The 26,108-nt window shown below is 43.8% G+C and overlaps 2 protein-coding genes across 2 annotated transcripts in view; both read left to right on the forward strand.

Moving 5' to 3' along the window:
• Positions 1 to 24,036, forward strand: part of LOC120590292 (uncharacterized) — an 87,886-nt gene extending 63,850 nt beyond the window's left edge. Inside the window, 9 exon segments of the mRNA XM_039847935.1 lie at positions 4,790 to 4,944; positions 7,660 to 7,767; positions 8,351 to 8,471; positions 21,658 to 21,742; positions 22,076 to 22,282; positions 22,956 to 23,079; positions 23,160 to 23,307; positions 23,552 to 23,590; positions 23,592 to 24,036. Coding sequence (XP_039703869.1) covers positions 4,790 to 4,944; positions 7,660 to 7,767; positions 8,351 to 8,471; positions 21,658 to 21,742; positions 22,076 to 22,282; positions 22,956 to 23,079; positions 23,160 to 23,307; positions 23,552 to 23,590; positions 23,592 to 23,660 — 1,056 coding nt within the window. The 3' untranslated portion in view covers positions 23,661 to 24,036.
• LOC120590297 (RING finger protein 121) lies at positions 9,602 to 19,016 on the forward strand. Its single transcript, XM_039847946.1, has 4 exons — positions 9,602 to 10,072; positions 15,233 to 15,366; positions 15,991 to 16,092; positions 17,712 to 19,016. Exons 1-4 carry the CDS (start codon positions 10,052 to 10,054, stop codon positions 17,830 to 17,832), a joined length of 378 nt encoding a protein of 125 aa, XP_039703880.1. The 5' UTR covers positions 9,602 to 10,051; the 3' UTR covers positions 17,833 to 19,016.
• Positions 24,037 to 26,108: the final 2,072 nt, after the last annotated feature.

Raw genomic sequence — 26,108 nt, forward strand, 5'->3', positions numbered from 1 at the left:
TCGTATCAGTAATATAGGTCTCATAAAACAAGTTAGGAAGTATTGCTTCCGATTTTTTTGAAGAGTTTGAGGAGAACAGGTATTAAATCTTCTTTGACTGGTAGAATTCACCAGTGAAGCCATCTGGTCCTGTACTTTTACTTTTTGGTTTGTTTTTGATGTTTATTTCAATTTCCATATTGCTAATTGGTCTATTTAGATTTTCCAGTTCTTGATTCAGTCTAGGAAGGTTGTATATTTCTAAGAACTTGTCCTTTTCTTCTAGGTTATTAAATTTGGTGTTGAGAATTAAATTAGCTGTTGAGAATTTTTTATAGTATTCTTGTATGCTCTTTTGTATTTCTGTGGTATCTGTCGTAATTTCTCTTCTTTCATCCCTGATTTTATTTGTGTCCTTTCTCTTTTTTCTTTAACGAGTCTAGCCAGGGGTTTGTCAATTTTATTAGCCTTCTCAAAGAACCAGCTCTTTGCTGCATTTCTTTTTTCTTTTTTTCTTTTTTTGTTCTCAATTTCATTCAATTCTGCTCTAATTTGATTATTTCTTTCCTTCGGCTGATTTTAGGCTTTATTTATTCTTCTTTTTCTAGCTTTTTAAGATGAAGTGTTAGATTGTTTATTTGGGCTCGTTCTTGTTTTTTGAGATAGGCCCGTAATGATATGAACTTTCCTCTTATTGCCACTTTTGCTGTGTCCCAAAAGTTTTGATGCTGTACTGTCATCATTCATTTCTATGTATCTCATGATCTCTCTTTTTATTTCTTCTATGACCCAGTCATTCTTCAGTAGCATGTTGTTTAATCCCCATGTATTTGTGGTTCTTCCCGCTTTCTTTTTACAGTTGACCTCCAGCTTCAAAGCATTATGATCAGATAATATGGTCGGTATGATTTCAATCATAATTATTGAGGCTAGCTTTGTGTCCCAGTATGTGGTCAATCCTTGAGAATGTTCCATGCACCCTAGAGAAGACTGTATAAGCAGCTGTTTTGGGGTGAAATGCTCTATAAATGTTAATTATGTCCAGTTGATCTAATGTGTCATTTAAGGATGTTATTTCTTTATTGATTTTCTGTTTGGATGATCTGGCCATATCTGACAGAGGAGTATTTAAGTCCCCTACTATGATAATGTTTTGTTCTGTTTCTCCCTTAGTTCTGTTAGTAATTGCTTTATATATTTTGGGGTCTCCTGATTGGGAACATGAATATTAATAAGTGTTACGTCTTCTTGGTGTATGATTCCTTTTATCATTATGAAGTGTCCCTCAGTATCTCTCTTTACTTTTTTTTATTTTGAAGTCTATTTCATCCAATATTAGTACTGCTACTCCCACTTTTCTCTGACTGCCATTTGCTTGAAATATCATTTTCTACCTTTTCACTTTGAGTCTGTATTTGTTTTTGGAACTGAGATGTGTCTCCTGGAGGCAGCATATGGTTGGGTTTTGTTTTTTGATCCATTCTGCAACTCTGTGCCTTTTTATTGGTGAGTTCACATCCATTTACATTGAGGGTGATTATTGAAATGTGAGAATTTCCTATAGCCATTTTATCTTTTGCTTTCTGGTAGCTCAGTGTTTCCATTGCTTCCTTGTCCTTGTGTTTCTGTCTGTTTTTTTTTTTTAATTTGGTTGGATTTTGTGGGTTTCTCGCTGGTCCTTCATGTTTCATGTTATGTATTTCAATTCTGGATCTTTGGCATGTAGTTACCATTAAGAATATGTAAAGGATAGTTTTATATATATACAGTAGTCCATTTTCTCCTGCATGTGCCTTATCTCCATTCCCCTTTGGATCTTTGATTCCTCCCCATTTCTGTTATTGTTATCTCAAATTGTCCCCGTGTATCTGAATGTTTATTTCTATCTTGCAGTAGCAATTCTCTTATCATTTAAGCTTATAATGCCGTGTTCTTAATAAGGGTTTCACTACTCTGCTTCTGTCTGTCTGCTAGTCACCTTACTCATAGTTATGTAATTTTTGTCATTTTGTTTTAGGTGGGCTGACCCCTTTCAGTATTACCTGTAATGTAGGCCTTGTAGTGGAGAATTCCCTCAATTTTTGTATGTCTAGAAAGGTCTTTTTTTCTTCATCATATCTAAAGGAGAGCTTTGCCGGATACATTATTCTTGGCTGGTAATTTCTTTCATTTAATAGTTTGAATATTTGATTCCACTCCTTTCTTGCTTGTAAGGTCTGTGCTGAGAAGTCCGAAGATAATCTGATGGGTTTTCCTTTATATGTTACCGTCTTCTTTTCCCTGGCTGCCTTGAGGATTCTTTCTTTGTCTTTGATTTTTGATAATTTTAATATAATGTGTCTTGGAAAAGGCCTTTTTAGGTTGAGATAAGTGGGTGTTCTGTTGACTTCTTGAATTCCAAGCTCCAGCTCATTCCTTAGATTTGGGAAATTCTCAACAGCTATTTGTCTGAAAATGCTTTCTTATCCCTGCTCCTTTTCCTCTGCTTTGAAAATGCCTGTTCTTATGTTTCCTCTCCTGATGGTATCAGCTAGTTCCTGTATTTCTCTTTCATTATTTTTCATTCCTTGTTTTCTCTCTTCTTCCTTCTGATTTATTTCTAGATTTCTGTCTTCAATATCACTTTGCTCCATTTGGTCGACTTGATTCCTCAAGCCTTCTGTTTCATTCATCTCCTTTAGTGTGTTCTTCATCTCCAGAAGTTCTATTTGATTCTTTTTTAGAGTTCCAATCTCCTTGCTAAAAATCTCATTCTGCTGATCTAATCGTTTTCTCAACTCATGGAATTGTTGATATGAATTATTTTGGATCTCATTGAGTTTTTTTCAGAAGTACAGTCCTGAATTCTTTGTCACTTAAGTTCCATATTTCTATGTCTTTAAGCTTATTATCTGGATATTTTTCTCTTTCTTTCTGAACTGCCTTGTCATCTTGGTTGTTCATGGTGTTTAATGGACTATTTCTCTGCCTAGGCATTAATGGGAGTGTATTCTGCTTTTCCCTCCCTCCCTCCCCTCAGAAAGATTTCTTACACAGAGAGGTCTCTCTTTAGCCTGTGGCTAAGAAGATGTTTTTCTTTTGGTTTCCAGTAGGTGGCGTCCAAGCCTCTTGGATCCCTGCTTTGAGACTTAATAATGCTTTTCTTTTTTTCTTATAAAGATTCAGTCACGACTGCTACCCTTGGTCTCAATCCTTGTCAGTGTTAGTGACAGTTTTGGTAGGGTTTGCTCAAATTCCCCTAGGGCTCCACCGTGCTTGGTCTTGGAGGATATGGGGGAAGCATGTCTTCTGGGTAGGTGGGAGGGGGTGCTCCGCAACTGTGGCTGCTAAGAACCAGCTGTTATTCATTTGCTATTAGTTTCCGCTTTGCTTTCTGCCCTGATCTGTGGGCTCTGCTGCTGCGTAGAGCTCACAGATCTCTCGGGCAGGGCTGTTCAGGGAACTGGCCGCAACTTCTCTCCTGTCCCTGCTCTTGCAGGAAGCTCCGGCTGTGAGAGGCAGTTTCTTTGTTCCTCCAGCAGTTCTGACCTCTGGTAGCTCTTATGCACAGATCACTTATTGAGACGTGTTTGCATTGGGTGTTATTTGATGAGTTTTGGGTGTTCACCTTGTTTCTAGGCAAAAGATCTGGGGACTTCTCTCACTCTGCCATGCTTCTGACGTCACTCCTCACATTATATTTTGATTGGGCAGCGCTGATCTAGAAATCCCCAAGAGTAAATACTTTCTCAAGTTTTCTGTACTATGGAACTTCAGGAAATTAACTACCATGTTCCTCTCCATAGCTACCTCCCCTCCCCTTTTTAATATTCTTTCATTTGATGACATCAGAAAAAAAGCCATTAAATGCTAATTATCTTTTTTTTTTTTTTAACACCCTCTACTCACCTGAGACAAGTGATATCTAGTGAAAGCTGAGTAGTTGGGAGAGTGGGGAATGAATTAGAAGGCATTTGGGAGCAGAAGAAAGGTGACTGGCCTGAACTTCTGACTTAGGACTGTTTTATACATTTGGAACTCTTCAGCTAACAAGTCTGAGGTAAAGATCTGGAGAGAAATAGATACTCTTTAAAACAGAAATGTGCTTCCCTCTTAGGGTTCTAGTCTTGCTTTTCTCTTATTTATCTAAATTTATTGAGGACCTGTCATCTGGACCTGTAAGGACCAGTTTCCTAGCATAGAAAACAGATGAATATGGTCTACTGACTGCTCGCAAGTAGCTTACATTTGGGTAGAGAATTAATTTGAATCCAGCCTCATACTCTAGACAAGCACGGTAATAATGGTGGAAAAGAAAATGCTTTTGGAGCACTAGAAAGCCATAACTCATTTTACTTGGGAAGGCTCCATGTGTCTTGGATGTGATATTATCAGGCAGAAAGGCAGGTGGAAAGGATATTTGGGATAGCCTGACTAAGGGCATGGGGAGTGGTAGGAGGTGACCCTTGAAGTAGTAATTTGTGGGGAATTTGACTTGTCAGCGATACCACTCTTAGGAAGGATAGATTCGAAGGGGAGACACTAAATGCAGGGAGACTGTAAACAAGGAAGTTGTTGTAGTCGAGGGACAGCAAGAACGCAAATGGAAAGGAAAGAATATATGCAATAAACAGTTGGGTGAAGAGTGAGAGAGAGGTGTCAAACATGGTCCCAGGTATCTAACTTAGATCCCTAGGGAGTGCCTTTATCCAAAATTAGAAATGTAGGAGAGGATCAGACTGAAATGGAACACATAAGATGCACTCTGGATTTGTGGATGGAGCTGCAGAGGGAGCTGGCTAGAGCTGAAGTGCTTGTGTTTGTGTTTCAGATGGTGACCCTCTTTCAGATGTGGGTTGTTCCCCTCTATTTCACAGTGAAGCTGCACTGGTGGAGGTTCCTAGTGATCTGGATCTTGTTCTCTGCTGTCACAGCCTTTGTCACCTTCCGAGCCACACGAAAACCGCTAGTACAGACAACCCCAAGGTGAGAATTTAGGTGGGGAGAATTTAGGTGGGGAGGATCTAGGTTTCCTAAAGCTAATGGGTTGAGATGCATGGGGGTGGGGTAGATTTAGACAAAAAATTGCAGTCTTTATCTGCCAAGATTACTTGGCAAGGGGCCCTCACAAAAACAAGCTGATTGAGAGACCTACCTCCATTTACAGATAAAAACTCCCAAGTATTTCCCTATAGCTTGCTTACCTTATGGTTTATATCAAGGTCTGTTTATATTAAAAGCAAACAAAATAAGTTGGTAAATCCTGGTGGTGATTGTGATTTTTTTTTTGTTTCCTGTGAACCCTTCTCTGATATGTACATTAGATTTTCTGTTATATTCTTTCTAGCGCCCTGTGGTTTTCCTTCATAGAACTTATCACAATTGATAACTAAATATTACTTTGAGTGTTTATCTCCCTCATTAAACTATAGCTGTGAGATCAGGAACCACATTCATTTTGTTTGTTGCTATCTATCCAGGCCCTACCACAGAGCCTGGCACATAGTAGCCTACTCTGTGAATTTTTGTTGAATGAATGAATCTCAGTAAATTTACAGTTTTCCAATAAATAGTACTTCTTCTGGGGTCACAAAGCAGCTCCTGCCTGTATAATTCTTTGTATTTTTTCCAAGCGCATTTCTCACTTGACCCTCCCAACCAGCTTGTGAGGTCATTTAATATGTGTACAGTAAAAAAAGAGAGATTTTTCTCATTCATTCATTCAGTAAGCACCTGCTATGTGTCAGGCCCTGTGCTGAGCACTGGGGATACAGAGCTGGATATGAATGGTCCCTACCCTCAAGGAATGCTCGGTTTAATTGAGGAGACGGATGAGAAAGCAGCTGTTTCAGTTCGGTTGGTAAGTGCTATGAGAGATGTGTATACAGGTCCAGGAGAGTCTAACAGAGGAACTGGCCAGCCACAAGGTTGTGACCACCTGATTCAGTCTTCCAAGTTGCAAGTTGCTCCTTTACCCATGCCTCTCATGTCGCACCTACCGCAAGCCTTTCTTTGGCTTTCTGAGTCTCATTGTACAAAGCTCAATTTATCTTCAGGGTGAAGTTGGTGATCCAGAAGCCTCTCTCTGGCTGTGGTCATTTACTTTATGATAAGGGCCATTATAGAGAGTACAGGCTCTGGAGCCAGATGGTATGGGTTGGAAACCTCAGCCCTGCCACTTGTTAATTGTATGACCTGTATGACTTCAGTTTTCTGAGCCTTGAATTCTTTATCCCGAAAAGTGTGGTAATAATTGCTACTTCACGTGAGGTGATATGAAGAAAAAGTGTAATAAAGCATGTTAAGAGTCACCAAGTAACAGTCAGTATCAACTTCCAGCTAAAATGACTGAAAATGTGTCTATAACATGGGAGGTTTTGGATAACAACTAACATTTGATAATGCTTTACAATTTCAAAGCACTTTCATAAACATCCAGGTTATTTATGCAGCATTTATTGAGCATGCGTTTTATACACCAGGAAATGGGCTCTGTACAATCCAGTGAGAAAGGTAGCCGGGTTTCCCCATTTTACAAATAAGTAACATTGTCTCAGAGAGGTGATTTGACTTAATGAACATTACTCAGCTAATAAACCTCATTTGATCCAGATTCCACCCAAAGTTCCACATCCTTTCCATTGTATCTCCCATCTGATCAGAACAAACCCTGAGTAATGAACTTGTGTGTGGTCTTTGATGGTGGGCACTGCAAGATGTTTGGGGCATTTTCCTCTCTTGAGAAGTTATCACCCTTGCTTAGCCACAGCAAGGAGGCAGAGGCAGGGACCCTTGAGCTTCCTGGGGCCCAGGAGGGTTGACAGTAACCTGGTCAGCTCTTGAGAGCTAGGCAGGCTTGTGCTGGTTATTAGAACAAATTACTAAATTGCTAATTAGCTCTCATCACAGATAGAATAGCGCTTCTTGATATCAGGGACCTACCTCCATAGCATTTAAAAGGCTCTGGTATATTCAGGGAACCATCTCTCCTTTGTGAACCTAGCTGGGATCAACCAGCCAGATCCCACACCACTTTTCATTGGCTCTAGGGGAGCACTGCTTCTCTATCAAGAGCATTGCACAACCCCACTCCACCCCACCACTACCATCACGCACATATATTCGATCAGAGGTATTCTTTGAGTGCCTCCCTCCTATCCCTTCTCCTCTGGAAGAAATTACTTCAAAAGCAAAGTCATTAGACATCATTCATTTCATTATTGGCTTGTGGGTAAGAGCAAAGCAGTATTCAGATTAACCACACCCAGGTACAAAAGGCTATAGCTAATTCTACTTCCTTTCATCTTTGCCTGAATTCTCTCTTTGGACAAGAACAACTAGCCTTCTAAGCATCGCTATAGAAACTAGTTTTCACTTCCTTACACAACTAACCTGAATATGAGATGTCTGAGATCAGCTGTGCTCTTTTCTTTATTTGAGGTGAAACTTCCTTTTAAGGCTTTCTTTTCTTCCCTTGTTCGGAGACCAGCAAGATACAAAGCACTAGCTCCCTAGTAGATGGAGGTGTTTCTACAGTTAAGGAAGTGACCAGCTTTGTACAGTTACTAAAGTTGCACATTAAGTCCTAAAGCAAAGAGCCCGATGTCCCCATTGATGTAAGAATAAGGGATTCTGGTGGTCCAGAGGTCTCCACGCCAAAGTTTCTGTGTCAGCTGTATTAATTTTCTCTCCTTTCTCCAGGTTGGTTTATAAGTGGTTCCTGCTGATCTATAAAATCAGCTATGCCACTGGCATCGTTGGCTACATGGCTGTCATGTTTACCCTCTTTGGTCTTAACTTATTATTCAAGTGAGTACCCTTCGCTTTTGTTTTTGCTGGTAGGGGAAGGAGAGCCTGGTGGGATATACCTTTCTTCCTGGGCAAGTCCTGGTATTAACAGAGGGAACATGGTACCCAGGATAGGAGACTTGAGCTATTGCAGTTGGGAGGGTAGAACTGAGATATCGCGGATGGGAGAGTGGGCCCTCCATGATTTTTGCTGGCAAAGATAATACAAAGTTAGAGTTTCAAATCGTTGGTTATATTTTCCAAGAATTTAGTGGAAAAACGTAATAACAAAAGTAAGAATGATAATGATTATAGCTAGTTACACATAACTCCATCACCCTAATGGAACCATTTTTCTTGTCCACATGTGTACTGTTTATTGCAACGTCTACTCTACCTGTTGTCTTATGCTCAAAGAGATTAGGAGTTGGCAAACTATATCTGTGGGCCACAAAGGCTTGCCTCCTGTTTTTATAAAATAAAATTTTTTTACTAGAACACAGTCACACTCATTTGTTTACACTTGCCTCTGTGTCCCAGAGTAGTAATACAAAGCAGTTATGTCTCAGAGCAGGCCTTATTGGCCATACCGCTTCCCTTACAGGATCAAACCAGAAGATGCCATGGACTTTGGCATTTCTCTCCTCTTCTATGGCCTCTACTATGGTGTTCTTGAGCGTGACTTTGCAGAAATGTGTGCAGACTACATGGCGTCTACTATAGGGGTGAGTTTACCTGGGCTCTTAATGCTGCCTCTTGCCACCTCAAAAGAGTTCAGGATAATATCACCTGTTTGACAGAAGAGATAAGCCATATAAAATCCTTCAAGATGTGGGCGGTATGTATGGAGATTTCTTCCTTAAAATTTGGAAAGCTAGATCTCAGGTATACCCTGGAATTTTTAACTTCAGGGCCATTATAGGAAAGAACCACTTTACCTTACAGGAAGTTAACATTCATTCAACAAATATTTATTTAATGCCTCTGTACTTGGGTACTATGTATGTGCTGGAAGGACAAAGGCATACAGAGGTAAATGTGGTCTTTGCTTAAATGGAATTTACACTCTAGTGACAGAGATGGGTATTAAGATAACAAACACAAAAATTAATATAAAATTAGAACTTTAATAAAGATTATGAAGGAAGAGTTTATGCTGGCAATAAACAAATATAGTAGTGGCATTTGACCTGGTCTTGGGGCTCAAGGATGGTTTCTTTGAAGAAGTGAACAATGAGTATGCGTTAACTAGATAAAGTGGGAAGTGAAGTGAAAACAGGTAGGGAAAATAGCGTGCGCATGAGACCTGTGGTGGGAGAAAGGGTGGGCGTTTTGAAGAACTAAGGTTAGTGTAGTTGGAGGACTGAGAATGTAATGTGGAAGTGTGTGGAGACATAGTTGGAGGCTAGGCTAGAAAAAAGCCTTGTAGACCAAATGAAAGATTGTGATTTTTATACTAAAAAGAATGGGATGCTAACATAGAAAATGACGTAATTGGATTTGTATTTCGAAAAGATTATTCTGGCTGCTGGGTAGAGAACAGAATGGAGAGAGATCCACAGATTAAAGTGGACCACTTAAGACTATTTAAAAGAATTTCACCAGTCTGGGGGAGATGAAGGAAGCTTGGATTGGGGTAGAGATGGTGAAAAGGGAGAGAAGAGCACTGTTTGAGAAGTATTTTGGAGGTAAGTTTGACAGGACTTGGATATAGATTGGTTCTAGAGATGGAAAGGTAGGTATCAAACCTGACATTTCTAATTCAGGCAACTCCTTGGATGGTATGCTTTTCACTGAGATAAGAAATGCTACAAGAGGACAAAGTGGAGACCATGGAAAGATTCTTTAAGCTTAAAATATGGGTAAAGTAACAGCCAATCTGAGAAACCCAAGTCAGTATCCCTGTTTCTTTTTTTGAAATGGAAATATGCTTTTTTTGTTTTGCTGTTTATAAAACTAATACGTTTTCTTTGTAATTACGTAAACAACACAGACATGCTCCCCCTTTCAGTGTCATTCCATTAGACCTCACCCCAAGAAGGAATATTTTCAAGTTTAATTGGACATTTCTCCAATTCTGTGCTGAAATACGTGTGGCTCTGTCTGATGCAAGCAGAAGTTCTTGCTACATCATGGTTTGGCAGTTTGGAGAGAACCCCTGGTAGAATATCAGGGTAATAGGTTTTCTGGGAGCACCCAGATATCAGTCCTAGCTTTGAGGCAGCAGATATCAACAGAGACCAAGTGACAAGAACAGGAAAGGATTGCCACTGACTTTACATGAGGCACCTCCGCTACTCTTGGCATGTACGAGGCAGTTTTACAGGTAGGGGAGCTATTTGCTGTGTAAATTTGTATGTCTTTGTTCCTGTGATTTCATTTGTGCCACAGGCCAGTAGACTTAGGACAATTTAGGTTAAATAATACTCAACCATCACCTTGAATAACTTTAATCAAGTACAGTTTTATGTCTAGGACTGTGTTTATCAGTATTATGGGACTATTTTTATTTTTCCTTTAATGGATCAAATTGAAAACAAAGTATATTGGATCACTTTATAAATAGCCTAGTAGATTCTTTTTTGAACAATTGTCTTATGTTTTAGCAGCTTTCATTGTCTTATCTATTGTGTAGGTGATTCACAAGTTAGCTTTTCCTCTAAGAGATGGGATCATTACATTGACACCCCCCGCCCACCTCCACAAAATGAGATTTGAGCTAGGCCTCTTTCCATGCTTGCGGGAAGAATTATTGGGTGCTACAGTGATTACAAATGATAATCCCTAATAAGATAATTCTCCTTCCCTTATGGGATCTTACCAGTTACTCCCACCACTCCATGCTCCTCCTTTAATAGTCTGGCCCAAGGATAAACTCATGTACTTCCTTCCCTCTACCTCTTAGCAGAAAAACAGAAGGATCAAATAGTCTCATCAGACTTTATTAAAGGGTTGAGGATGATAGTGGGAAAATAAACCATGAGTACTTAACTGAGGTTAATTTGCCTTACCAGGCTGCCTACTTTCCAGGGCTTCCAGACCCTGCCTCCATGCAACAATCAGCCTACCTGTGTGTAGGGGATGCCTTTTCGGCACCTACCACTTAGAATCCCCATCTAGAGAGACTGAGCTGCATTTACAGTTCTTTCTAACCCTGAGAAATCCAGGACTTCCTTATTTCTGCCTGTCTTTGGTCAAATGGACGTTGGTCTGCTCAGGAACACCTGGGTGCCTAAGACACAGCAACCTGAATTTTTAATTAAGACTATCCCAGACCTTGAAGACAGAATCTGATCAGCGCTTTGGGGAAGGCAATTTAAAGAAGCCAGGAAACTTTAGCCTTCTATGTATTCATTGGCCAACTCATTCATTTATTTATTCAAGCAACAGTTATTTATCGACCATTTACAGTGTACAAAGTATGATCAAGTGCAGTCTTTACTAGCACCACTATTGCCCACTTCCAGTAGCCACCCTAGTCATTTTTTTTAAATGTCATAAATTACGCATAACATAAAATTTAGCATTTTAACCATTTTTAAGTGTATGACTCAGTGGCACTGAGTACATTTACATTGTTTTGCAACCATCGCCACTGTCCTTCTATAGAACTCTTCATTTCGCAGAACTCGGTACGCATTAAAAGTAGTTCCTCAATTTCCTCTCCCCCAGCCCCTGGCAACCACCATTCTACTTTCTGTCTCTGAATTTGACCACTCTAGGTACCTCATATAAGTGGACTCATATAATATTTGACCTTTGCGACTGATTTATTTCACTTAGCATAATGTCCTCAAGGTTCACTCATTTACATGTCAGAATTTTCTTGCTTTTTGAGGCTGAATAATATTCCTTTGTATGTATATACCACATTTTCCATTCTAAGTAGTTTTTTGTACATTCTGTAGTCACAGCTCCTATCCCAGGGAGTCATATTTGATGTTGGAGCTGTTCTGCTTATCGGGTCAGGAACTAGGTCTGATTCATCATCACTTGGTCCCCTTTGTGAGAATGACTTGACCTAAAAAGATCTGTAATTTATTAATATCAGGGTTCTTAGAAGTGAAACCAGGAGGTTTTATAAGTATATTAACCTGCATTCTAAATTCCTTTTCTCTGTCTTATGTTACCATGTTTAATGTAGAGCAGCTCTTCGGTTTGCCTTACGGGGAGAAATCTGTAATATGAACTAAAGTAACTCTCTTTTTACATTGAGTAAAGGGAACCTTGGATGATGTTTGTTTTTTTTCCCAGCTGGTCACTCTGCGGTTCTAAACTTGTGACAGCCAGTCAGTATAGTTTCCATGCATACCCCAAAGTCATATTGGGGTGGAGTAGGAGGGATGGAGGATTGTGAAATAAGCCTGTTTTCTGGGGCTTCTTCCAGGCAAGGCAGTAACATACTGTTCATGCTACATTGGGCTAAGTGTCCTATCTCACACTTTTTATCTCCTGAGCAAGTTCCTTTGCCTCAGATTTACCTCTTGGATCATCAGCGGCCCCAAATAACATCAGGACAGGACTTGCCCATTCATCTGGCTTCAGTAGTAGAAAGAGCTAGGGGCTTAGAGTCAGATAGACCTGGTTTCAAATTCTAATCCACTCTTAATTAGCTGTATACTCTTGAGCAATTTAGTTTACCTCTCTGATCTTATTAGCTACAGTAATATTATCAGACTTATAAAATCATTGTAGGGAACAAACAGGTTAATGTAAAGCATTTTGCAGAGCAGCGCCTTGCCCATGGGAAACACTCAGTAGATGATGATGATGATGATGTTAGCTACCATTTATCAAGTACCTGCTGTACTACAGAACTGCATATTTTATATCTAATCACCTACAGCACAGGGGCCAGTGCCCAATTTCTACAAGCTCTAGAACTTATAGAAAATTCTGTCTCCTTTTGCTTACCTTTCACTTACCCCTTAGCCCATTCTAATTTGACCTTGGCTCATACCTTTCTTCTGAAATGGCTTTTACTCAGGTCACTATGATTCAGTGTCACTAATTCTGATCTCAGCAATCACAATGTGCCTTCACTTTTGTACCCTGCTTTTGCCATCAGTACAGTTGACTCGAGTACTCCTAGACAATTACTGTTTTCCAGATGTCTAGACCTAGAGCCTGCGTTCCTGATAAAAATATGCCATTCCTACCCCTGTATCTCAGGCCAGCCATTGGAATCTTGGTATTTCATATGAGGATCTACCTCTTTCCTAGGTAATTGACATTGAGAATGGCTATCCTTTTCAAAGGAGCCACTCTAACTCCTGTTCAACAGAGTGTGACCTTGCTGACCCTAACTGTAGACAAGCAGTTCGCTGTTTCCCCTGGTTTGAGTGGAGGTCCTGGCAGACAGACAAAGCTGTGTCTGCTCTGGGTGTTCCAGTGTCATCCTGCCTTGCTCCATGTCCCAGCACCTATGTGCTCTCCTCCTCACCTAGCTTCAGGGCTTTGGCTTTTTCAGAAGACAGTTACTCAGAAACAAAAGAAGAAACAGCAAACTCAATTAAGAAAATAGACAAAGGCTAAGTACAATTAATCTACCTTACAGGTACAGATAAAATTATAACAAATGCAGAAGTTTTTTAAAAATTCATTATATACTTTTGCAAGATGTGAAGGTCTGGAGATTAATTGTAGAACAATGTGAATATACTTAATGCTACTGAACTGTACATTTGAAAATAGTTAAAATGGTAAATTGTGATAAAAGTGTGTTTTATCACAATTTTTAAGATAATGAAAAGGAAAAAAACAATAAGTCTTAGAAAACTTTAGTAAATAAATTTCAAGTTTTTTCTCCTTGGGGCGAGGAGGAAATGGTACATAGCTGTTTAACAATAAACTACCAGGAAAATGTGCAGAATTTGAAATTTCTTTTTGAAGTATGGAATTGGTTATCCATTGTAATTAACCTTAGTAAAAAATAGTCTTTAGTCTAAAAGTAATACATAGTCATTAGTAAGTTTTGAGTACAGAAAAGTAGGCAAAAGGGAGAAAAATCATCTATAATTCTACTACCAAACATCATTGGTGTGAACATCCAGATATAATTCCTTCTGATCTTTGTTTTTTGTATAGATATGGGCTCGTCTTTACATATGGTGCCTACCAATCACAATGTGCCTTCACTTTTGTACCCTGCTTTTGACAACGTTATATGTCAAGCTTCGGTTAACTGGCTGCCTGTTTATTCCCTTGAGTGTGTACCATAATTTATTTAGGCATTCTTCTGTTGTTGGTCATTTGCGGTTATTTCAGTTTTTTGCTTGTTTCTTTTTACTCTTTTGTTGTGGTAAAATATGTGTAACACAAAATTTGCCATTTTAGCCATTTTTAAGTCTGTAATTTAGTGCATTAATTACATTCACAGTGTTGTGCAACTGTCACCACTATATTCTCAGAATTTTTCATCCCTCCAAACTGAAAGTTATTATGCAATAACTTCCAGTTCCCTCCCCTAACCCCTGTCTGCCTCGAATCTCCTTTCTGTCTTTATGAATTTGCCTATTTTAGATATTTTCTATAAATGGAATCATACAATATAGGTCCTTTTGTGCATCTGCTTATTTCACTTAGCATGATGTTTTCATGTATATTGTCATATATAACAGAACTTGATTATTTTAATGATTGGATAATATTCCATTATGTGAATATATCACATTTTGTTTATCCACCCATCTGTTGATAGGCATTTGAGTTGTTTCCACCTTTTGGCTATCGTGACTAATGCTGCTATGAGCATTGGCATGCAGGTGTGTGTTTAGTTCCCGTTTTCATTGGGGAGGACGCGTGATGTACCTATGATTAGAATTGCTGTTTCATATGATGACGCTGGGTTTTAACTTTTAGTGGAATTGCCGAACTCTTTACTTCTTTAAATATAAATAATGCTTAAATGAATACTTACTTGTATGCATGAAGCTTTTTGGACATTTGTTCTTATTTCTTTAAATTCCTTGAAGTGAAATTAGTGGGTTAAAGGGTGTGACAGTTTGAGATATCATGCCAAATGCTACCTAAGAGGATTAAACCTCTTTTACTGCTGCCACAAGTGTCTGAGAATGCCCTTGTCACCAGACAACGTTGCACTGCACATTTCAGTTTTGAATCAGAGAAGAGCTGTCCACGTCTGAAGGAACCATCACCTGACCACAGAGCAGCTTACTTGACTTAGCTCCTGGTCACCAACCCTGAGTCCTCCTCCTTCTCGTTCTCCTTATCCCTAATGCTGACCCATTTCAGTCTTCAGGTCTTATTAGATCTGACTTCCGAACCCATCTCTGGTCTGTCTCTTTCTCCTCATTCGCCCAGCAAGGATGTAGTCAAGTTGGCGTATAAAACATGTTCTCTAGTTCTGTGACCTCCCCCTGCCACTTTACCTTCTCTCCAGAAGACCTAAGGACTATGTCGTAGCTTCTCACATTAGCTGATTCTCACATCTTTCCTCTCCTTTCCTTGTGCTCTTCTCTGCCAGTTCTACAGCAAGTCGGGCATGCCCACCAAACACCTCTCGGACAGCGTGTGTGCCGTGTGTGGGCAGCAGATCTTTGTGGATGTCAGTGAAGAGGGCATCATCGAGAACACGTACAGGCTGTCTTGCAATCACGTGTATCCTGCCTGGAGCTCCTGGGTCACATGCACACTCTGGTCAAGGAGGAAAGGGGGCATGCTGTCTCCCGACCTTTGAGTATAGGCGAGTCGCAAGAAGGCAAACATTTGGGTGATGCTCCCGGGTAGAGAAGCCAACACCCAGGAGTGGAAACCGCAGTTTTGCTCACCATTTTCCACAGATGGAAGCCACTCTTATGTATATAGCCTGGCTGGACCAGGAAGGAGCCCGAAGCTGCACTAGCTGCCCAAGATTGGATGGGTCACAGGGGAGGAGCATCCTCTAGCTGGATCCTTCAGTTTCAGAATTAAATCCCCTTAATAGCCCTTTAATATTTATCATGTGCATACTCAGTTCCCATTCTGTGCAATGTGTTATATTATTCCCATTTTGCCCTATAACAACAATGTAAGGTACAGATCATTATTATCACTTCACAAATGAGGATTCACAAATGAGGAAACAGGTTCAGAGAGAAGAGACTTGCTTAAGATTACACAGCTGATCAGAGGTGAAGCCAGGCTTTGAACCTTTCTCCAGAGCTAGTGCATGGGTACCATGAAGACACACAGAACTGGATGCCACCCTGGCTGCCCACTATTTCCCTTGACAGTGGTGCTCAGATTCCATGAGTTCTGCATCCGTGGCTGGTGCATTGTGGGAAAGAAGCAGACGTGTCCCTACTGCAAAGAGAAGGTAGACCTCAAGAGGATGTTCAGCAACCCGTATCCTTTGTTTGGGTTCTTATTAGGAGTGGGCAGTGGGAAGAAAGCACTGGCCAGTGCGACCCTGTATTTTGGTCCTCCTGGAACCCTCCCTCCTGCTCCCAACCTGGTACATGTCTACCATTCTGTTTGGCCTCGGGTCTAGGAAAGTTGGAGGTGGAATATGGGGCAGGACTAGCAGCTCAGCTTTTCATCTTAGTTCTAGATCCCTCAAGGGTAAATTGGTAGTCACAGCAGCTACTATTTACTGCTTGCTTATTGTGTGCCTGGCACTGTGTTAAGTGCATTACTTGTATTAATGTCATTTGATTCTCTAGCAACTTTACAACTTGGGGAATCTTATCCTCATTTTATAGATGAAACGATTTAGAGGTTGAATAACTTGCTCAAGGTTATGTAACTAGTGGGTGATACCTTACCTATGACATGCAAGGTTGGAGACCAGCTCTGGGCCTGTGCAGGACCTGCAAGGTGCGGGGATGGCTGAAGGTCTCCCCGTCCCCATCCACTGTCAACACAGGACCTGTGCTACCACTTGCTACTCTGCCAGTCTTCCCCACTTTGCCCTTACCCTCCTCTTCCGCCTCACAGCATGTCTGTTGGATAGTGCTCAGCCACTTCTCTTCCACCCCGCTCTCTTCCCCCAGGATCCAGAAACCCAGCTTTCTTCCTCTCCTCCCAGTTGGCTTTTCTCTTTGTGCCAGAGTTCCCATCCCTTGGACACTAGCTGGGCAGTGTGGGAGCCACTGCGTTCTCAGTACGTTTGCACAGTCCCGGAATAGACCAACCCTTTAAGGTTCCTTGCTTGGTTCTTCCAGGGGCTAGTTTAGGAACAGTTCAGTAGCTCATTGGTGAAGCGATGCTTGGGACTTCTCTTAGTTCTCAGGGACTGGGCCAGCTGCTCTTTCTGATGCCTTTGGAGAGGTTCCTCCACAGTCTCAGGAGGTTCAACTAGTGCTTTCTCCAATACTGGAATCCCAGACTCCCTCTCCAAATGTCTTGCCTAGCATTTATCTGTAAAGAGAAAGGAAGGGAACTCATCTCTAGAGTTGCTTGGCCTCAGCAGGGCCTGGTGCCTAGTGCCCTTGGGTGAAGCCTCTGCTAGAAGTCATCCCGTGACTAACCTCTTGTTCCTTTCTGCCTGTGTCCTTAGACTGAACTTCTTCCTTGACCTAGAAAACTTTCCATATTGGACGTTATAAGAACCTTTGGGGTTACCTTATTTTACTCCCAGCTTCCCTGTAGCCTTTGTCACAGATACATTTACATACAGCAGTCTCAGACTGTGTTTTCTCACACTGGCAGTCCCATCATAGAGAATTAGTTAAATGGGAGGCCGTCTGTGCATGCTGGTCATGGAGAGCTTAGTGTCACTTCTCCACTCCTATCTTCGGCACTGGTCCCCTCTTCCCGCCTTCCCTCATTCTCTGAGTTTAGCCCTTTATTCAAACATGGAAAGACTGGGTGGAGCTTTCTAGAAAGCAGCTCTCTTTCCTTGTAGGCTGATTCTGTGGAGCAGCTAGAAGCGTGGGCAATCCCAGGGAGGACCCTCTGACCCAGCCCCTAGACCAACCTTAGCAGCTCTAACACATAGCCTCTTTTCTTTAACACACTGACAGCTGGGAGAGGCCTCATGTCATGTATGGGCAACTGCTGGATTGGCTTCGATACTTGGTAGCCTGGCAGCCTGTCATCATTGGACTGGTGCAAGGCATCAACTACATCCTGGGCCTGGAGTAGGCAGAAGAGCATCCACCCACCATGGACCTCAGGGCACTCTTCTTCCTGCCCTTCAAGACCTCCTGGGTGGGAAAGACTCAGAGGGGCACTTGGGCCACTCAGGACCCTCCGGCTGTGTCCGGGTTGGGGACGGGTATGATGGCAAGCTAGCCAGTGCGGCTGTCAGCAGTGGGGGCTTTTTAAAAGAAAACTATTTTGATGAATATATTTAAAAACTTTTTTTATTATGGAGCATAGGAATTGCCCCAACTCCTCCAGGCTTCACCCTCCCAGCTTGAGCAGGGCAGGAGCAGAGCCACAAACTTTTTGGTTTAAAAAGCCTTCCCACCTCTGGCTGAGAGCCTTAGCCTACCCCCTCCCCTTTCCTCCCTCTGTGGGGCTCACGGCCTGTACGCTCGGTGTGGAAGAGCTGAAGCACTCTGGTGCCACAGATGAGCACTGAGGGGTGAGGTGTCTTTCCTCCTCCCCTGTCTGAGACATAGGATGGATGTTGTGTCTGACTCTGTCTTCCCCTGTCCAGGAGCCATAGGCTGGTTGAGGCAAGTGGAACCTTGTGACTTTTCCAGTGAGGGAAGACTGGGGACCTCAGAATGCATTGAGGATTTGTTTGGGGACAGCCAGAAGCAGCAGCAGCAGCATGAGTAACCCGCCCCCAAGCAGGGCTGTACTCAGCGAGCAACAGAGACCACGGGGCTGCTGTCGACATCAATGATTGAGGGCCCTTTGAGCCCGGAAGTGGTGACATGTGCCAAAAGCCATTCTGCCACATCACTTCCTTCCCTGAAAGCCTAAATGAAAGCGTGTGTGTGCATCTGTGGGACTATAGCAGATGTGAGACTTCTCCCTGTCATCAGACAGTGTTCCCTTGAAGCTGGTAGGGGATTCCCAGCCCAGGAAACATCCCTATATCAGCTTCATCATTTTTGAGTCCTGCCTGGGCCTGGCAACAGGAATGATGGGTGGGGGGTATAGCCCAGGTGAGTACGACTTCTGAATAGGGGTTCCAGGGAGACCTCAGCCCTGGTCCTAGAAGTTTTAAAGGAAGGAAGAGAACAAACATGGCCTTCCGTACTGGGCTTCTAGGGAATATGGCCCGGCTGAGCCTGCCCCTTCGAGGGCAGCAGAAACCAAGCAGGATCTTGTCACTCTGAATAAAGCTCCATGAGCTGGGTTGGAAAGCTGAACATCATCTTGCTTTTCTTCTTCTCATCTCTTTCCATGGGGTCCCCGGGGGTACCTTGCCTTGGTTACCTTTTGCTGTTCCCATCTGAGAGCTGGGGCCCTGGGTGGTTGGCCCTACTCAGCATCCCTGGGAGTGGTGGAATGCAGGGCTCCTGTCCTGTAGCAGATAAGGCCCTAGGGCACCACTGGTGACTCTGTCCTTAGCACCTGAGGTCAGTGTCCTGCCACCACCCTTTTTCATGGGCCATTCTCAACTCCGGCTCTCTTACCCAGATGTGGCTTCCCACAGGCCCCCACTGCTCATGCCCATCCTCAGAGAGTGGGTGGGGACTGGTTGAAGGGTCCAGGGATCATCTTTTCAGTTTTGTGCCCCCAAGCCCCACATTAGGCTCATGTGAGAAGCTGAGGCCAGGCTGGCATATTTTACCAGTTCTGAGTCCCATGACCTCCCAGCGGCCCAACTCTGGTCTTGATGACACTCCAGAGTTCTATCTCCTCTCCCTCCCATCCTCCAAAGGACTGCGTCTCTCAGAGCCCCATGCGACCTTGCCTCCTGGCCTAACTGCTAGGGGTGCTAGGGTGCCTAGGGAGGAGTTTCCCTGTGTCTGCAGAGCCTGGGAGCTCCTGGGACAGGAGTCGGGGAGGAACTTAGAGGAGGAAAATGTCAAATAGAATCCTGGAGAAGAGCATGTGGCTTTGTCTCCTATGTCTAAATTAGGAACATGAGTCACGTTTTTACTCATATGTGCACATGCGCGCGCACACACACACAACCTTGGGATTGGAGCACATGGTGTTCCTGACATCCTCTCAGCTCATTTACATGTCCAGGCTGGCATATTTTACCAGTTCTGAGTCCCGTGACCTCCCAGCAGCCCAACTCTGGTCTTGATGACACTCGAGAGTTCTATCTCCTCTCCCTCCCATCCTCCAAAAGACTGTCTCTGTCCCCAGCTTTCCTATCCTCCTGATCACGAAATCACAAACCTCAGACACTCAGATCTTGCCCTTCACACTTGAAAATGCATGCACTGGAGCTCCAGTCCTGCTCTTTCTGCCTCCACAATCCTGACAGTGAGTGCCACCTTCAGTTTTGCATCCTTGGTGCCTCATTCACCTCACCCTAGTCTTGGCCCTGCCACAGTCCAGCTCCATTTGTCTCATTAGTGACCAGACTAGCATGTATATACAGCTCTGTTGTTCTGGAGCCAGTGTTGGGCTGACTACCCACCTTTCCCTAGAGAGAGGACGGGGCCTGGTTGAAGGGTCCAGGGATCATCTTTTCACTTTTGTCCCCCCCAACCTCCACATTAGGCTCATGTGAGAAGCTGAGGCCTTCTCTTAGAACCAGCTCTCCAGCTCGTGTTCCAAGTTTTTGTCTCCAAGAGGTTCCCAGACAGGCCGGGAAGTGCTCTCGGCACAGTTCCCACAGTGAGGCTCACACGCGGTCAGATACAGCGAACTGAGCCGTGGAGCTGTGAGAAGGGATTCCGAACACCAGGGCTCTTCAGGCTTCTTGGGAGTCAACTAGAGGGAATCTAGGCTTCCTGGTGAATCTGGGCCTGTAGCTCTGACCAGGGAGCTAGGATGAGATGAGCGAGGGGCTTGTGGTGGTGATAGATGGGTGTTTGGCTTGGTGGTTTTGGCAGGAGTGGGGAGCCTGGGAAAGATTAGGGTGCGGATGGGCTGATGTGGCTTTGAGCATGAAATGGTCAAAGTGATCCAACAACTTGGGGTCCCCAGTGCCTAAGACAGTTGTCCTCTTGAACATGGATGTGATGCGAAGAAGTAAACAGGAGGCCTGCTCATATAGAAGCAGAAGCCTTGGCCCTGAAGAGCAAAGGTGGACACTTAAAGTCCTGACCCTTTGCTGGAACAGGAAAATTGATCTGTGAGAGACTTTCTCATTTGTTCATACCCTTTGTGACCCCAGGAGGGTGAGGATAAGGGTGGATTAAAGACCCCCAGTATACCACCACCTGGAGAGTAGGGGGTCCTGAGAGATAGGATGGTTCCTGGCCACTGTGAACTTTGGCTCAAGAAGAGGCTCAGTATGCAGAAACCTCGAGGACTGAGCCAAGATGCTTGTCATGTACGTGTGCCCCATTAGTGGCCGAGAACTCACTTTGGATTCCATGGCTAGAACGAAAATGAAAGTGAGATGGGGGAAGGGACCAGTGTTTTCCCAGAAGAATTTCACTTTATCCTGCCCTTCTCAGAACCAGCTCTGACAATGAAGAGCTTTGTCTCCCTTTGTGACTAGGTAAGTCCCTATAATGAAGGGGTTGGTTGGACTGTAACTAGGAGTTGATGGTAATTAGACCTTGGGTGGGGAAAGGCTACCTCTAGACAATCCTCCAGCTTTCTAAGTGCTGAAGCGCTCCAGCCTTTGTTGGATGCCTGTCTTCTAGGAGTTGTCGATTGGGACAGATAGGCAGGACAAACGGGACAGTAAATGGCAATGCTGGGCAGGACAAACGGGAAAGAGTAAATAGCAATGCTGGGAAGTCCACCAAACGTTCAGGCCTAGGGAGGGGCTGTGGAGTCCACAGGAAGGAGAGAGCCACATATATGCCTACAGTTGGCGCGCTTCTGAGGCGATATGAAGTAATTTATTCATCATTCTCCCCCACCTCCCGCCAGAGAAGAGGAAGTCATCACATACATAGAGCCAGCACGCCAACTCCTGACACATACATTGTGACCATGAGACAGAACTGGATACCAGGTGAGTCTTGGGGCTATGTGTGGGGGTTGGGGTGTGTGTATGGGGGGCTAGGGTCTGAGAACAGAATAGAGCAGTATGGCTGCCCCAAGCCTTAGCCCCCAGGTGACTCCACTGTGTGCTGTTGCTTTCAGCCTCTGTCCAGATGCAGTGGCTCTGGCTCCATTCCAAAGTCTCCTTGTGCTCCATTCAAAAAGGGCCAAGAGGTGGGGGGCCGAGAGGCCTTCTTCTCTGATTCCCTGGGCAGAGCTATATCCAGGCAAGACCTGAGCCTAGGTGGTGAGCATTCCCAAGTGGTCCAGCAGCTACTGATCTCTGTGACTGTCCTTTCCTCAGACCCCAGCACATTGTGGGTCCTGCTTCTGTGTGTCCACATCATCTTCCACTCAGCCAGAGCCACACCTATACCTCAGGCCACCACAGCTGCCACTGCCTCAGCTGGGGTCGCAAAGGACTCCTGCCCCACCTGGCCCTTAATGCTCCCAGCAGCTAAGCGATGTCCAGCATTGGAGGTGACCTGGCCAGAAGTGGAAATCCCACTAAGTAAGGAGCGATTCTGTTGGAAGCCCAGGAGGGCACAGTGGTGGGAGGGCAGGCTGTGGGCACAGAGGGTCCAAGGGTGGGATTGACTCCAGAACATAATCCTTGTCCCCTTCTGCCATATAGCCCACCACCCACCAAGTCAGCTTGGCTGAGCATTCAGCATTCTCCCTCTCCCACCCAGCATCTTGAGCGGGTGCAGGCTCCAGCTCCCAAGATGCTCCCTATTAAATGGGACAGAGAATTCAGACATAAGGAATGGTCGGAGGACTCCCAGAGCCTTGACTGCAGTGTGCTCCTAGGCCCAACCCCTCCCAGAGCCTGTGAGCCCTCCGGCCACCTCAGAGGAAGAGTGGCCTATTGATGCTGCCTCCTTGGCCGGGGCTCTCAGAGTTACCGGAGCTGTACACTTAAAAAGGTCATCCTGAAGAAACAAGCTCAGAAGTCATCACCTGAGCCAAGGACCTGTCCTCAGATTCTTCTTGCTCAGCCCAGGGCCTCCTAGTAGACAGCCATTCCTCCCCTTTAATGGATTTTCTCACCTGGGTAGTGTGCCCAGCAGCACTCCAGGTTCCTGGGTTGTAGGGACTAAGGAGCTGGGCAGGGTGCGCAGGCCACAAAATGGCAGAGGGGAGGTCTGCTCTACGGAAGTGCTGACAGCCACACGTGTCCCTAGATGGAACGCTGACCTTGTCCTGCACTGCCTGCAGTCGCTTTCCCCACTTCAGCATCCTCTACTGGCTGGGCAATGGTTCCTTCATCGAGCATCTCCCAGGCCGGCTGCGGGAGGGCAGCACCAGGTGAGTGGCGTGGTGGCGAGGCCAGCAGGAGGGAGGCCTCCTGTTGTGCTTCTCTCACAGCCTTTCCTCCTCTGCGCCAGCCGGGAGCACAGGGGCACCAGCACCCAGCTGTGGAAGGCCTTGGTGCTGGAGGAGCTGAGCCCCGCCCTACGCAGTACCAACTTCTCCTGTGTTTTCACGGATCCCGAGCACACAGTCCAGCGTCACGTCGTACTGGCCCAGTGCTTGGTGAGGAACCCAAGGAAAGGTTTCCAGGGACAGGAGGAACTCTGCTCCAATGCAGGGAGGGGAGGGTGGGCTCCTCTCAAAGCTGTTTCCCTTAATGACCACCATCTTCCCATGTCCCCAAGCCTGAGGTGGAAACTGAGAAGAATTTAGGACTCAGGCAGAGGAAGCATGGCCTAGAAGGAAGTGACAGGATATGTCCCTCCCTGCCTTGGCCCTGATCCTTGTCTACCTTCACTTTCCTCAGGCTGGGCTGAGCACAGTTGTGCCCACTACTCGAGAAGCCCTCCAGAGGGTCCCCTCTGCCTCACCATCCTGACTCTGAAGCCTGGTTGAAATGCCACCTCTTCATTTAGGTCCAGGCCCTCTCAGCTCAGGCCACACTCTGCACCACCTTAAGGTTATATGTTAAATTTGTACAGGCGTACCTCATTTTATTGTGCTTTGCTTTATTGTGTTTCGCAGATATTGCATTTTTTACAGACTGAAGTTTTGTGGCAACCCTGTGTTAAGTTAATCGGCACAATTTTTCCAACAGCATTTGCTCACTTTGTATGTGTCACATTTTGATAATTCTCAGAATATTTCAAACTTTTTCATCATTATATTTGTTGTGACCTGTGATCAGCGATCTTTAATGTTACTGTTGTAATTGTTTTGGGACACCACGAGCTATGCCCATATAAGATGGTGAACTTAATTGATAAATGTGTGTTCTGACTGCTCCACCAACCAGCTATTCTTTATCTCTCTTCCTCGAGATAATATTGAAATTAGGCCAATTAATAACCCTACAGTGGCCTCTAAGTGTTCTAGTGAAAGGAAGAGTCATGAATCTCTCACTTTATATCAAAAGCTAGAAATGGTTAAGCTTTCGACACGAGGAGGGCATGACATGAGACAGGCCAGGCCGTAAGCTAGGCCTGTTGCACCAAACAGCTAAGTTGTGAATGCAAAGAAAAAGTTTCTGAAGGAAATTAAAAGTGCTACACCAGGGAGCACACAAATGACAAGAAAGCAAAACAGCCTTATTGCTGATATGGAGAAAGTTTTAGTGGCCTGGATAGATGAAACCGGCCACGACATTCCCTTATGCCAAAGCCTGATCCAGAGCAAGGCCCTAACTCTTTAATTCTGTAAAGGCTGAGAGAGGTGAGGAAGCTGCAGACGAAAAGTTTGAAGCTAGCAGAAGTTGGCTCATGAGATTTAAGGTAAAAAAAAAAAACCCATCTCCATAACATAGAAGTGGAAGGTAAAGCAGCAGGCACTGATGGAAAATCTGCAACAAGTTACGCAGAAAATCTAGCTAAGAAAGTTAAGATGGCTACCCTTACTAGATTTTCAGTGTAGACAAACTAGCCTTCTATTGGAAGAAGAGGCCATCCAGGACTTATAGCTAGAGAAAAGTCAACATCTGGTTTCAAAGCTTCAAAGGACAGGCTGACCATCTTGTTAGGGGCTAATGCAGCTGGTGACTTTTAAGTTGGCGCCAATGCTCATTTACCATTTGAAAATCCAAGGGCCCTTAAGAATTATGCTAAATGTGCTCTGTGCTCTAGAAATGGAACAACAAAGCCAGGATGATAGCACATCTGTTCACAACATGGCTTACTGCATATTTTTAGCCCATTGTTGGGACCTACTGCTCAGAAAAAAAAAGATTCAAAATTTTGCTGCTCATTGACAAGCACCTGGTCACCCAAGAGTTCTGATGAAGACATATAACTGTTTTTCATAACTGCTAACCCAGCATCCATTTTGCAACCCATGGATCTAGGAGTAATTTCAACTTTCGAATCTTCTTAAGAAATACATTTCATAAGGCTATAGTTGCCATATAATAGTGATTCCTCTGGTGGATCTGGGCAAAGTAAAAAACTTATTCCCCATTCTAGATGCCAGTAAGAACATTCATGATTCAAAATGTCACCATTAATGGGTTTGGAATAAGTTGAAGCCAGCCCTCATGGATGACTTGGACGTCAATGGAAGAAGTAACTGCAGATGTGGTGGAAATAGCAAGCGAACTAGAATGAGAAGTAGAGCCTGAAGATAACTGAACTGAAATTTCCTGATAAAACAGATGAGTTGTTTCATATGGATGAGCCAAAAAAGTGGTTTCTTGAGGTGGAATCTATTCCTGGTGAAGATAAAGATTGTTGAAATGACCACAAAGGATTTTAGAATATCACACAAACTTAGTTGATAAAACAGCAGCAAGGTCTCAGAGGATCGACTCCAATTTTAAAAGAAGTTCTAACAGCACTGCATGCTAAAGAGAAATTGTCCATGAAAGGAAGAGTCAATAGAGCCAACTTTTTTTTGAGAAATTGCCACAGCTACCGCAGCCTTCAGCAACCAACACCCTGATCTGTCAGCAGCCAACAAGCCCTTCCACCAGCAAAAAGATTACGACTTGCTGAAGGCTTAGATGATGGTTAGCACTTTTTAGCAATGGTTTATTTTTTAAAATGTGTACATTTTTTAGACATAATGCTGTTGCAAATGTAATTGACTACAGAATAGTGTAAACATAACTTTATATGCACCGGGAAACAAAATCGTGGGACTCCTGGGATAGTCACTTCACTTCAGTGGTCTGGAATCAAAGCTGCAATTGTCTCTAAGCTGTGCCTATGTATTTTTCCTTGACTGGATTGTCCCAGGGAAGGGATGGGTCAGAGGCTGCTTCTGATCTGCATACAGCTGAATCTGTGTCATATCCAGCAGAGCCCACAATGGACATTCATAAATGATTTTTCAGTGGAGGCATACTGACATCTCGGTCATTTAGGCCATCCTTC

Source organism: Pteropus medius, unplaced genomic scaffold (assembly GCF_902729225.1).
Source record: "Pteropus medius unplaced genomic scaffold, Ma_sr-lr_union100, whole genome shotgun sequence".
In the NCBI taxonomy this organism is placed as follows: domain Eukaryota; kingdom Metazoa; phylum Chordata; class Mammalia; order Chiroptera; family Pteropodidae; genus Pteropus; species Pteropus medius.